This window comes from Botryllus schlosseri, chromosome 15 (genome assembly GCF_051294905.1).
Source record: "Botryllus schlosseri isolate E-star chromosome 15, Bs_hap1, whole genome shotgun sequence".
NCBI classification, from domain to species: Eukaryota; Metazoa; Chordata; class Ascidiacea; order Stolidobranchia; family Styelidae; genus Botryllus; species Botryllus schlosseri.
This window is the reverse complement of record NC_137250.1, coordinates 22,140,403-22,154,351: the sequence shown is the minus strand read 5'-3', so window position 1 is coordinate 22,154,351 and position 13,949 is coordinate 22,140,403. Positions and strand designations below refer to the sequence as shown.

General features: G+C 42.5%; 1 protein-coding gene across 1 annotated transcript; it reads left to right on the top strand.

Annotated features, from left to right (window-relative positions):
• Window positions 1-2,430: 2,430 nt before the first annotated feature.
• LOC145458145 (uncharacterized) lies at window positions 2,431-13,410 on the top strand. Its single transcript, XM_080336507.1, has 4 exons — window positions 2,431-2,785; window positions 7,702-7,890; window positions 8,969-9,056; window positions 12,336-13,410. Exons 1-4 carry the CDS (start codon window positions 2,752-2,754, stop codon window positions 12,493-12,495), a joined length of 471 nt encoding a protein of 156 aa, XP_080192633.1. The 5' UTR covers window positions 2,431-2,751; the 3' UTR covers window positions 12,496-13,410.
• The last annotated feature ends 539 nt before the right edge of the window (window positions 13,411-13,949 follow it).

Genomic DNA, 13,949 nt, shown 5'->3' with positions numbered 1-13,949 from the left:
TGCGGAGCATGGACCGGAGCCGGATTTTATATCCGGCCAGATTTTTTCAGAGCCGGATCAGTACTTTTTCTGATACGGCCAGAGCCGGATAAGTATGACGTTTGTAATAACTATACCAACCAACAACACGCAAGGAACCGCCATAAGCGAGTGCGTACCGTGCTGGGCCGTGCTGGGCCGGATTTCCGGTTGGACTTTTTCATTTTGGCCGGAGCCGTATCAGTACCTTTTTTCTGATATAGCCGGAGCCGGATCGGAGTCGAACCAGAGAATTTGTCGATCCGCTCCGCACTACTCTGTAGTACCGGCGATAAAATGTAGGCGTGTATCGCAACGCTATATTATGTTACCGCTGAATACTTTACGAATTGAAAAGTCGATCAGTATTTAGATTTTTGGAATCGTTAGAGTTACATTCGATTAATATCAGTTATAACAAATTCTAAGCTATTTACGATCAATTGCGTCATCAATGGTGACCGTCTGGCGTCTGTGCCTTACCTCTCGTTTCGCGCTTTGTTTTCGATATTAAATATGCAAATTATGTCATTTTGGGAGAAAAATGTTCAAAATCTTGTCGTTCATGAACATCGATAGAAAATACCACAATTTTCGTTCACTCGTCATCCTGACGAAAGCTTAGGTACTGCACTGCCTCACTTGCCTTCCCTGAACCGGCGTCACTGGTCACTGATGTGTCATAGCTTAGAGTAGGTAGGTAATTAGGCATATATACTGCTGTAGTGACCATGCTTGGCTCCACCTGTGCATGTGATCATGGGTTCTCGCGTTTAATAGGTTCATCACGACGAACCTACGTTCTCGTAACTCAAGTTTCGCGTGCTTAAATAAGGCAACCAGCATGATTAGTACGAGTACGAATAAATGTAGTGCACACACACGACGAATCTCATGTAATGAGTTGGAATTAGTGCTATTGCGACGTCACAAATTTTCCATTGTCACGTAACAGTTGATGACATGTATAGCTTTTTAAAAGTTAAAATGTGAAAAATAAGGTCAAAATGGCTCTTCGGATAAAAAAGGTTCCCGACCCCTGTAGTAGAGAATTCAGAAAAACATTGTACACCAGCAGAGGTGTCAAACTCAAATCGCTCGCGGGCCGCACCCCTGAACTGATTCCAAAATCATGCCCAATCTTTTCACTTGAGTGTTTTATTATCAAGTATATTTAGATAATAGTATATTACACAGTACCAAGGATCATAGGGACTTTATTCGTGCAAGTATAGCAACACCTTTATTCGTGAGCAATGGAATTGGCAAAAATACGGTGATTGGCCGGTTGAATACCGATATGAACCGTTAAAACAATGGCGCAAAAGACGATTCAAGTTGGGACATTTGAATGATCCCTTTGCTTCAATCGCAATCTAGCGTTACCCAGGTGTATGAGGAGATATAGTCTTTATTTTCATAACAAACAAAGATCAATAATGGTGGTACAGAAAATACGCATGCACAGTATTCGGTACCAGATAGGAATGATCGATACGACCTGGAGGTCAACTAGTCTGATCAAGAGATTTAACTACGACCGGGACATTTTGAGTCGGAAGTGACACCGCAGTGCGACCACAGATATTTGAATCGTATATTTTGTAGGACTGCTATATTCTCCAAGGTAACCGCATGTAGCGGCGTTTTCGCTTCTGTGAATAACTACGCTTTGGTCCATTTTTCCATAAAACTCTGAAATCAGTGTGCACATTTCCCCTCTCGGAATTAGGTGTCAATGTCGCGGGCTCGTTCCATGGTAACTACGGTGAAGCCACATCACCGCAGTCGGGTGGTAATAATGTGACCTATGGACAGACATGCTCGACACTTGCTGTTTCGAGGGATTATTTAATTGAAAGTATTTCCTGCAAAAATCTCAACAGTTGCTACAAGTGTGCTGCATTATATAAGCGGGTTTATTTATTCAAAATTGCTTCGCGGGCCGGATGTCCGACACCCCTCTAGTACACCAACAACCTTATCACCAAATATGACGCAACTGGCGTGAAAAGTCGGATAATCCTGGCAAATAGATGGCTTAAGCTCAATGTACCATTTTTAGATTATCCATGAACTCATTCTGTTAATGCTAAGTCGATCCTTCAATATTGTGCAAATGACGAAGGTTAAACGAAATATGTATCAGAATCGTTGGACAAAACTGTACTGGAACTGCAGCGTGTAAGTACGGTAACGCGCGACAGCCATTCGCCAATCGCCATACATAAAGACATATTGTTCATTCGATAATAGGCATACAAATACTCTTTGTGCCTTCACAATGGCGTCCGTATCTATAAGGGTGTGATGTCAAAGAGATTCCTTGTGTGAACTCATGGCCTATCTACCCCGATGGTTTGTGGGCCTTGGCATTTGGCAGTAAATCGAAGGGTATCGGTACGTATTGGTGTGATACCAAGCTATAGATATACATACAGGTCTATAGATGTTCCGAATGTGACTCGGTATCAATACGGGAACTTTAAGTTGAGTCTATCATCAGTCCAGCACGCCGTCCTTTCGAAGAAATTCGAATATAGCTCTATTGATACGAGTTCAGTACTCGTGAGGAATCAGGAGCATAGATCGCAAAAACCGTATATCGCTACTCGATTAGCATCATCAGAATATAATCGATTCCCGACACTTTGCCGCCAGTTTGACCATCCATTCTTTTCTCGCCAGGGTTATTCTCGTTGGGGAAACCCGTAGTTGAATTTTGGACTGAAGATGGCATTCGATCAGAGCAAATACGGCCTTCAAGGTAACGTGCGTTTCCTGGTTTCGCACACCTCGTATTGACATGCTCTCAAGTATAGCAAGGGTGGGCAACATACGGCCCGCGGGCCGGATCCGGCCCGCGAAGGGATTTAAGCGGCCCGCGGAGAATTTCCGGTCATATATGATAATGCGGCCCGCGCCCGGAGAAAGGTGGCCATTAAACTATTCGTTTCGTTCCGGTCTATACTCACATCTACGAGCAAGCATTTTCGAAAATGAACATGTAGAGGAGCCCTAGAGCTGCGTTCAACTCATTTCAATTTAGTGCTAAATTTTTTAGCATTCCGTAACACCACGGGACAACGATAAAATGAAAGAAAGGAAGGTGTCGAAACGAATTGGAGTAGTCTTCCAAATCAGACACCCACCTGACCTAGGCGATGTAGAAAAGGAGGCATGCACATTGCACACTGAATGAAAAGTAAAATAAGATAATATAAAAGGACAGGTGACAAAAAATGAGACATGTGACGAAAGGTGAGATCGATATTTCAGGTCGTGGTCCGGTTAAATAGAGGGCTAACTAGTATTTATTCAGTAGAAATTGTTCGACTTGAATGTGGTCATGCTCGATGACTGTCGGATAGCCGGCGAGATACTGTTCCACAAATCAGGTCCGGCATATTTGATAGAGCGATGATCTTTTTTGTCTACCATATGATAGTTGGACGACGGGGACGCGCGCGTGTCCGTAGCCTACTCATGCACGTTTGATACCGAGGTAAAAACGTTATTGAAGTTTTCGGGTCGCTGGCCGCAGTGGAACTATCACATAAACTTGGCAATTTCTAGTTTCCGCATATATTTTATGTTTAGGACACCGAATCAATTGAGCAGTGATTTGTTGGACACACATCCCGGTCCCTTTAGGGCCCTGGCTATGATACGGAGGACCTGATGTTGTAGTTTTTGTAGTGGCTTCTGTGCGCTAACGCTGGCAGCCCCCTAATCTAACTAATCCATTGCAGTCTTTACTAAGGGCGTCTGCGTCCGACATGCAACCAGAGTTCTATTCAATGACTTGTCGACAACTTTGATCGACCACCGATCTCATTGACTTCAACAGCTACCTTATTCAATTCAATAAATGCTGTTTTTGGTAGGGTTACCATGCGTCCTCCCTTAAGATTTGTCCTCCTTTTTCGTGTTTTTGAAAATGTCCTCCGAGGACGCCTAAATGTCCTTTTTCAGATTTGGTCCTCTTTTTTTAAATATTGGGTTAAACACAGGGCACCGTAATACCATAAAATAGCATTGAACTGACGCTCAGACGGGACTGGCGGGTATTTCGGGAGCTGAGCGAAAGTTGACCTTTTTTTTTAGTCAACCGACCAAGAAGTGAGAAAAAGATACCATTTTCTCTAGATTTTTCTCCGGAATTCTGGGTTTGAAAATTTTGAAAAAGTTTCCTCCTTTCCCGATTCCAAAATATGGTAACCCTATAGTTTTTCGCCTCTATGCTTTCAACTTAAAATTCACAGTATATACGATGTATTCCTTTCATAGGTGGATAAATACACGATTACTGTGTTGATTTAGGAATCCGGCCCGCCAAGTACTTCATTTTCCTATATCCGGCCCGCCGACTGGAGAAGTTGCCCGCCCCTGAAGTATAGGAATGGAAAATCGAATGACAGCTGATCCCGGTGTTCACGCCCGAATTAAACAGTTTTTTAATGATCTATATTTTGATAACAGGAATAAAACACCATTCACTTCAAAGTACTAGCGTCTGGTACGAGTGTGTGCAGACTTGGAGAATTTGATAATTCTAATATTCCAATCAGACTAATTATGGGGCAAAATGCCGGTAACCTAATTATTTCCCGGATATGCTACAGTAGGACTGTATGGCAGTGGCGGCTCGTGATAATATCGGGTGGTGGGGCAAGGGGTGTGCGCGATTTAAATTGTCTAAATGACGTCACAATAGTGTATTCCGACGTGAAAATGTGACTTCGTGGTGGTCACACACAGTTTGTATGGGGTATATACATTAAGCATGGTAAACAAGACTTACGTATTTCAAATTATTCGAAAGAAAAATATCAAGTACAGTTGTTCATACCTGCATATTTTAACGTTTGTATCAGCGCGGCGTGATTTCATAGTTGCAAAATGTTCCTTGTTCATTGTTCAATGACGAGTTCATTGAAATATGGAATACCCAGAATGAGAGCGTTGAGAATCGGGAGCACATCTAACGCATCGAGCCTAATTACTGCAGCAAAGTTGATAGAAAGCGATTTTTCAACCATAGGAATTTTAAAAGTTCACTAGTGGTTAACTTCGGAAAAAGATGTATTAGAATATAAACAAGTCAACTCGAGCCGAGCAATGTCGACTATCGGGTAATATCGAGACACCGTTTGCAGTAGACCGCATGCTTCAGATCACGATACCCAATTTCGGTCGAACTATAGAGACACTGTCCCCTGGCACCAGCAGTGTAAAAGTGTATAACAAGGCGTCCTTATCCTCGCTTATAGCCTACGTCAGCTTTTCATTTTTTATCGCAATACGTTGGGAAAAGGTAAGAGTGCGGTTCCCTCCCGTGTACGATTAGATCAATTCCAGGCTGATAAGGGCCGAGTCTTGCCTAAAAACACTGAATTTCGCGTAAAATATATTGAGGAATAGGCTGATCAATTGATCAGCTGTTAGCCGTCATCGAAAACGAACTATTAGCTAACGCGCTTGACATCGGGTTGTCAGCAAATGGCTTAAAGGCCACAATTTCACGGTGAAATTGTCATTGGAGAATATAAAATAAAGTAAATATTTGAATGCAAACCGAGAATCTTAGTAAACTGTTTCATGAGATCATCATCTCATCACCTATCTTAGTATGAAACACAGTTAAAATTAGCACAGACCAACGCCGGCTTTTGCGTGAAATCCGCAATGCGGTAGTCAGCGTTAGGCCTACCATACTCGACCTCGATAATGAAATTACTGCCCTAATCATTGAGTGTCAACCTCGGGACTTGGCACAGCGTTCGATACTGAAATCAAGATATACCGTCCAAAAGCTCAAGACGGATATAGGTATGGAGCATCGTTAAAATCGATAGAGACCAATACAGGTATTGCGTAAAATCTGTTAGTGATAAATGGCGAGTCAGCTCTCACTCGAATTAGGAAACGAAATTACCACCCACATAGTTCAGTGATAAACTTTAAACTTGGTACGGCGATCGACACTAACACTAGGACCAACTACGCCAAATGTCATGACCGATCTCGGTATGGAACATCGTCAAAATCAATGGAGACCAATACCCGCTTTTGAGTAAAATCTGTTAGCGATACATGACGGATCAGCCAGCACACAGTCAACTTTGGAAACGACAGCATTACTACCGTACACTTCAAGTAGCAACCCTGAAACTTGGAGCAGTGTTAAATACGACCTTCACGACATAACATACCAAGTTACAAGAATTATCATGGAGCGAAACATCGTCAAAATCGACCTATGCCAGCAAATGTCGACTAAACGCATATTACGGTAACCGAGTTCAGATATAGATACGATTGTTACATCACACCTTAAGGGCATAAAAGGTTGCCCCACTTGCTCGGTAATTGTATGAATAGGAGAGAGTAAATCCCCGTTTCTTTATTGTGCGCGGCTTTGAGAGAACAGACAGTGAAAGCTTGTTATGAGCGCTACCGGGGCAAGCCCCGGCTAGGCATTCACAAAGCGAAAACACAGAAGAGAATTCGATTTTCGCAAAGACTTCGCTAGGTATCATTATCATTGGTTTATTAGCAATTTTATCAGTTCAATACACCACAAAAATGCGATACAATGAAAAGACAGGAAGATGTCGAAGCGACAAGGAGTAGTCTATGGAATCTGACACCCACCTTGGCCTAGGCGATGTAAAGAGGAGAGGCATGCACACTGAATGAAAGTAAAGAAGATAGTATAAAAAAAGAATGCGACAAGAAATAGGGCGGCATGTCATGGGAAGCGAGATCGATAGGTCAGTCGTGGTCCGGTAATCTTGAGGATGGACTGTATTTATTTAGTAGTAATTGCTTGTATTTCGACTTGAATGTGGACATGCTCGTCGACTGTCGGATGGCCGGCGGGATACTGTTCCACACATCAGGTCCGGCATATTTGATGGAGCGATGATCTTTTCGGTCGATCATATGATAGTTGGACGACGTGGACGCGCGTGTGTTGTACTTGTGCGCTTTTATGGTATTATGGTATGGGCATTTACAAGCGAAAGCACAAGAATAATGCGGGTTTCGCTGTGATTTCGGTATATATTGATTGCTGTGCGTCTATAAATGGTAAATAATTGTTATTGAACAAAATTTTAGGTGGGGCAATGCCCCTGTTGCCCTATAGGACGAGCCGCCACTGCTGTATGGTGCAAAACGATCCATGTTTGCTGCACAAAAGTACATACATTTGCGTTTCTCAGGGATATCTAGGACTATAATTTCTAGATATCCCTATACCCTCCTCATGCTTGTGAATGACCATTTATTGAACTTGATTTTCGTTGTTTCAAATCCAGAATTTCATTCAATAATTTTCAAGTCTTTGGGAATTCAGTATTTCTAATTTAAATTGGAAAACACGGTGCAGCTATAATTATAATTCAAATCTGGTTATAAAAAGCTGAAAATTTCCAAATTCCCGACTCTTGCGGCTATATAGCCTACGACCCACGCATGGAGTTCGTGAGCACATCCGTGATGTCGGGGCTACGGGAAAACGAACCGGTATTTTTTCAAATCATACCTTCGATAATCTTGGGTGAAATGCTACATCGCTCCCTGTACATTTGGCAGGGCCCTGTCGTGGTAAAACTTGCAGCTCTGGTATTGTGAAAGCCATTTTTCATCTATTACTTATTGTACTACCGATGTCAGGTGGTGCTACATTTGGGAGCGCTTTCTCCTCGTCAGTATCGCCGTCGACAAGCTCATACGATCATCTGAAACAAAATCACGCTTTCGGAGACCAGTCAGCCACTGTGACTTACGAAGCGGGAAATAGCATATCGCATGCGACCACCACACAGGATCTGGGAGACGGCACTAAACATACGAACGTGACAGGTGAGTCTGATCTGTGTCGCATTTACCAAATTGCGATCTACGTTTTAATAATATGGTAATGAATATGTTATTAATATGCTCAAGTTCTGAACCCACAAAAACGATCTTTAAGACGTAATCCTATGTTCCTGCGGCGACTAGTCAGGCCTCAAGATTACCGGAACACAATCTGACATGTCGACCCCACCTACCGACACATGCACCATTCATTTTTGTCTGCGTTCATTTACGTTACCCTTTCTTAAATCCAGTGTGCATGCCTATTATTTACATGCTGTAGACCGAGGTGTCTGATTAAATGACTATAATGCAAGTCTTTTCGGCACCCGCCCATTTTTCATTATATCACAATCTTGTGATGCATTGGTTTGATAAAAAAAAAAGTTGATAAATTGATGATGATCAGGGTACTTTTTTTCTGTTCAATCCGGTTCAACCCACTTTTTTCAATTCTGTTAGAGTAATATAGAATGGTTCGCAATCATAATATCGTTAATTTAGTCTCAGTTTCTGGCCCTACTTTCCAGGTATCAGGACTGATAGACGAAATACTAATCCTGTGGGGACTTTACTATCCTTCGAAGTTACAATGAAACATCGGTCTTGGCCGGCTTAGTCTCGAGCAGTGATGCAGTGATGCAGGCACATATCCAAAAACTACTGTCTACTTCACAAAATCTGAAATGTCAGAATTGAGCTTTTTTGGTAAAAGTAATAGCCACCCGAGTGAGTGGCACACGTTGGCAAAATCTACTTGATTACTCTGAAAACAGAAAAAACACAACGTTACTGACCACCTCCGGAAGAGGTATCATGCCGATGCTCAATCCTAACAGTCTGATATCAGCATGCCATATCTCATGCAGACATATTTCTTGAAGCGTGTACGTCTTGGCGAAGGTCCTCGCCCTTTAGTTAGTAAGCAGCTTTCTAATTTTGAAGATGGTTGTCGGAACATTTTTAAATAGGAAATTGGGCATGGATAAGAAAAAAGGTCGAGAGCCACTAATTTAGATTCTAGAAATATGCATTTCATCTCCATGATATCTCGTACAAATGCAAAGTTTTTCCGTTTCAGTCCAACTCCCACCACATTATTTGAAGGCAATGAACAAGGCGATGACCAGAAAGTTCATCCGGATCGGAGATAAATGTGACAATTGCCAGTGAGTAAAGAATAGCAGGCTGTCTATTTAATATGCAGTAGCAATAATAGAGCCTTGTCACAGTAAGTGTGCATGTACTTGTACACTGTACAAGACCAGTGGTTCCGAACCAGCGATCTGCGATCAGAGTTAAGGGAATAAATTTCTCTATTATATGTCCTCATTTTCGGATGCGTAAATATAGGGGGTAGCGAAAAGTTGTGTCGAGGTGGGTAAGGGGGCGATAAGACAAAACGGTTGGGAACCACTGGCTTACACAAGGGACTGTACCATGGAATACACTTTACTCAATCGCATTGCGCGTGAAATGATATTAACAAGTCCAACTACGGACGTTTCAACTGAAACTCACAAAATAATATCCAGGGAATGCTAGATCAACCCAAACCAGAATCGCATTATTCACATGCTTGCCCAATCAGAGATCACGAACGCTCCGGGACCACGCAGAAAAAATCCGACAATTTAAATTAAATGAATTCTATAATCTGCAGAAGTTATAAAAACTTAAAACTTGGACAGAGGGCAGCAACATGAAATTGTTAGCCGTTTCGGCACCATCACGAATGCGAATCCCGGGCTTAGGCCTACGCGCGGCAGTAGTTTTCCATCAAAATAGCCGTCGGTTTTTCCGACCCATTGGATTATTACATCTTCTTACTAAAAAGAGAGTTTGCGATATCCTGGACGACTCATAACTAGGGCAAGTTATTTTTGCAGTTAAATCCGCGGAAAGTTGCATTCATTTATTTATTTTTGACAAAAGTTGCACTAAAAGACCACATTTTGCTCGGTTGACTAAAAAAAAGGTCAATTTACCGGCTCGCAGCTCCAGAAATACCCGTACTTCGGTGCTGATTTATAGTGTTTTAGTCGAATCTGGCCGTGTATTTCACCAAAACCGAAAATACTTTCATGAAAAATCGAAAAAGTTGCAAAATGTTGCAACGAGTTGCATGAAAAAAATGGACAAAAGTTGCAAAAAGTTGCACTATAATAGGCTTACCATACGTCCTCAACGCCGCATACGCCGCAAATTAGCACAGAAGTGACGCTCCGGCGGGTATTTCGGAGTGGAAAACGGTGATTTTAGCTCTGAGCGAAAAAATGACATTTTTTTAATGAGCCACCTGGCAATATGGAGAGAAAAACGGTATTTTGAGCTCTGAGCGGAAAAGATGACCTTTTTTTTTTTTTTTCAGTCAACAGCTCGCTAAGTGGGAAAAGTTCATCGGTTTTTGAGAATTCTCCTCCGGTTTTGCAAGTTGCAAATTTCTGTAAAAGGGTCCTCTTTTCCTCTTTTTAGATTTCCAAAATATGGTAAGCCTACACCAGTGGTTCTTAACCTTGCCACCAGCGCCCCCCAGGGGGCGCTGGTGAACTTGAAGGGGGGCGGAAACGCTCAGGGGGCGATATGGGGGGCGCTGGGCTCAGGGGGCGGTATGGGGGGCGCTGGAGAAAAATGGCTTCGCCGTAGATGATGTGGTGATAGGACATATCCTTAAATTCCTGTCTTGGCGATCAGAACCCCAGAAGACGAATTCCATCTGGCAGGTAAAAATTATATGTCAGTAAGGAAATATCAATCTGAAATCGTTTGCGTCTTTTAGTTTAGTACGATTGGGCGACAGGTATATTCCTGTTGGACGATATCCCCGTTGAGCGATTCTATATTTTTTGATATTGCAGACAGGGGGTCACGAAATAACATCATGCAACGAAGTCATACCAACGGGTTCGCCCGCCCGAATATGTTTAATTATTAGTAACGGGCCCTACAGTTTCCAAGAAACCTCACAATGTTCGCTTTAAGTTTTGATGAGTCTGCGCACACTCAACAACTCACTGCGCTGACCCTTGGACAACAGTGCGTAACGACTAAAATAAGGTAATAACTCCAGATTTGTTGTGCGCAACGTAGATTTTATGTGTGCAGAGACCGTGTCAGCACTGCGCGCGTGCGCAGCTTGGAGGGAACATTGCACCTCACTTAGCTCTACCGGTAAATGTGTTTACGTGAGCAGAGAGAGGATAAAAATTGATCTAAATTTACATGCAATTCCCGGTGATATTGACCAATTCAATCATTAATTAGTGAAATTTTTCGCACTTCGCGCGAATAGGCGTGAATAGCTGCCTCAGTAAATGGACACGCAATGTAGATACCTAATAGGCTATCAGCAAATAGCGGACAGCCTAGTGGGGGTCTGGGAGTGAAGTCCCCCGGAAGTTTGGTTTATCACCCGATGGGGGCCCAGGACCAACGTTTTATGTTTGGGGGGGGGGGCTGTTACGGCCCCGGTAACGAATAATTGTACCTGCGGGCACGCCCGAATATGTTTAATTATTAATTAAGTGCCCTGTATTTTCCTATACAACAGCTCACTCAGTGCTACTGGTAAATCTGATTACGTGGGCTGAGAGGATAAAAAGTTTATATAGCGACTTATATATGTAATTATCACCTATCCATTCATGCATTATGAAAAAGTTTGGTACTTAGGGCGACCAGGCCACACAAAATTTGCTGACCATCAAATCACGATATGGGGTTCGTGGGGGCGAAGCCCTTAGAAGTTCGGTTTATCACGCTATGGCTGCGCAAGGCAATCGTTTTTAGGGGGGTTAACGAAGTGCTGTTACGGCCCTCCCTCTTACTCATTGTCTTTATTACATTCCTTAAAATATGAAGTTGGGGGGGGGGGGCACTGGAGCACGATAATTTTTGAAAGGGGGCGCTGGAAGAAAAAAGGTTAAGAACCACTGGCCTACACTATAAGATTCCTTCAAACAGCTTAAAACAGCATTCTACATATCTTACGAGTATTTAGGAAGCTGCCGGAAGCTGTAAAAAATAGTTGCAAAAGTTGCGAAAACTTGCCCTACTCATAACACAACAGAACACTGGTATCACGATTCGCGCCAAATCAAGACACGTGTTTTTTAGTTGGTCTAACTAAACTATCTTTAAAATGCGCAATTAGAACTAGAGCTACTCAAAATATCAGTGTAGTTAGTTGACCGTCAACCAACTAGACTGGTATAGTTTATACAAGTCCGGTTATTACAAACTTTTATACATTAAGATTACCGAATACCGTTTTTGTAAAAGTCAGCGTCTTGAAACAACAACGGCTAACAGATTGACCGAAAACTGGTTCCGTAAACATTTTTGCCGACAATAAAACGCCACATATTAGCGATATGTATTCTTGCTCTGAATAGTTCCGTCTCTCTCTATCTATTCAATGACACTAAAACTGCAAATATCCTTTTCAGAACTGGAACTTTCAAAGGCAGATTCACCACACCAGGAATCGTACTCGCAATTATCTGTTTCCCGATAGGACTAGCCATCCTATTCTCCGCAAGAGACAAAGTATGCGACAAATGTGGAGTGGCGTACAATTACCAGGGTGACAAAATTAAGCGCACGTAAACGCAATTAGGGACTATTCGAAATCGAGAAAACGTCGCGGTCATAACATAACATAACATGGTTGGGGTTATATTTTTATCTGAACAAGTCACACACAATGTACAATGCGATAAGACACAATGCATACCAATGCGATGTCATGAACAGATAGGAGGATGTAGAACGACACGCATCAGTAGCGATCCTTTACTCTAACATCCACCTCGGCCTAGAGTGCCCGATGTCACAGTTCTTTTTCGATGTTGATCTCTTTGAAGCCGCGGCCCTTTCTACTAGTTCTTTTCCATTCATTGTGAGTGCTTTCTTTCGTCGGGTCTTTTTCTGGGCTTTTTTGTCGCCGTAAGAACGGCAACGGCAGGGGAAGAGGAGCCCAGATAAACCTCCGACGGGAATCGAACGCGGGTCGCCTGCGTGCTGGGCGCTTATCGTAACCACTACACTATCTCCCCTGCCCTCCCCTGTCATCAAGGGAAATCTGCACTGAGTAGTCTCAATAACGATGTCGTCAAATATAGCAGCTGCCCACCTCGGAATATCATGTGGAAGAACTCTGCCGTCGACGAATTACACAATCAATCAAAGCATCAAACTCTTGACCAGCAGTTCTCAATTTTCATACCGAGTCGAAGTTCTATGATTTTGTTGCGTATCAACAAATGAACGAAAAACTCAACTTGACTCGAAATCTACATATGAATATTAATAACATGGGCGGATTACCAAATAAGCAAACCTTGAAATTTCGAAACGAATGCGGCCCACGGGCTAAATCCGCCCAACAGGGCACAATTATTGTGATGGTTGCGATTTTTTCTCTATGCATTCGATGAAGACATTTCTTACATTAGAAATAATTACGTTAACGATTTGTGAAAACTGTAATTTTACATCAAAATAAATGCACTTTACTGCGTATTATCTGAAATGGCTTCGGTACCACAGGTTGAGAACCACTGCTCTTGACTAAGTATTATCGACCTGAACTTTTCTCAAAGATCATAGAACACTGCATAGTGTAATCAATAAATAAAAATTTTAAAATGCCGCTCACTTCAGTGTCAGCGGCTTACATTACGATCCTACCATTCCACACTGCTAACGCCACGGCTCTCTTGGAGTACAAGTAGGCCTATACAGCAGCCTGCTAATACTGAAATACTGACCACCGTTACGCATAAGTCAGTGATAGCAACTCGCGAGAAATGCGGACCCGCGTCTCTACTCCTGCAGTTTATATGGAAGGCATAAGAATGAGAGAGAGAGAGAGAGAGAGAGAGAAGGATAGAGAAAGAGATTGTTGTATGAATATAGAAGGAGAGAGAGAGAGAGAGAAGGAGAGAGAAAGAGATTGTTGTAGGAATATAGAAGGATAGAGAGAGAGAGAGAGAGAGATTGTAGTAGGGAAAGAGAGAACTTTATTACTTTGCTAGTCACGTAAGAAAAAATACACGTTA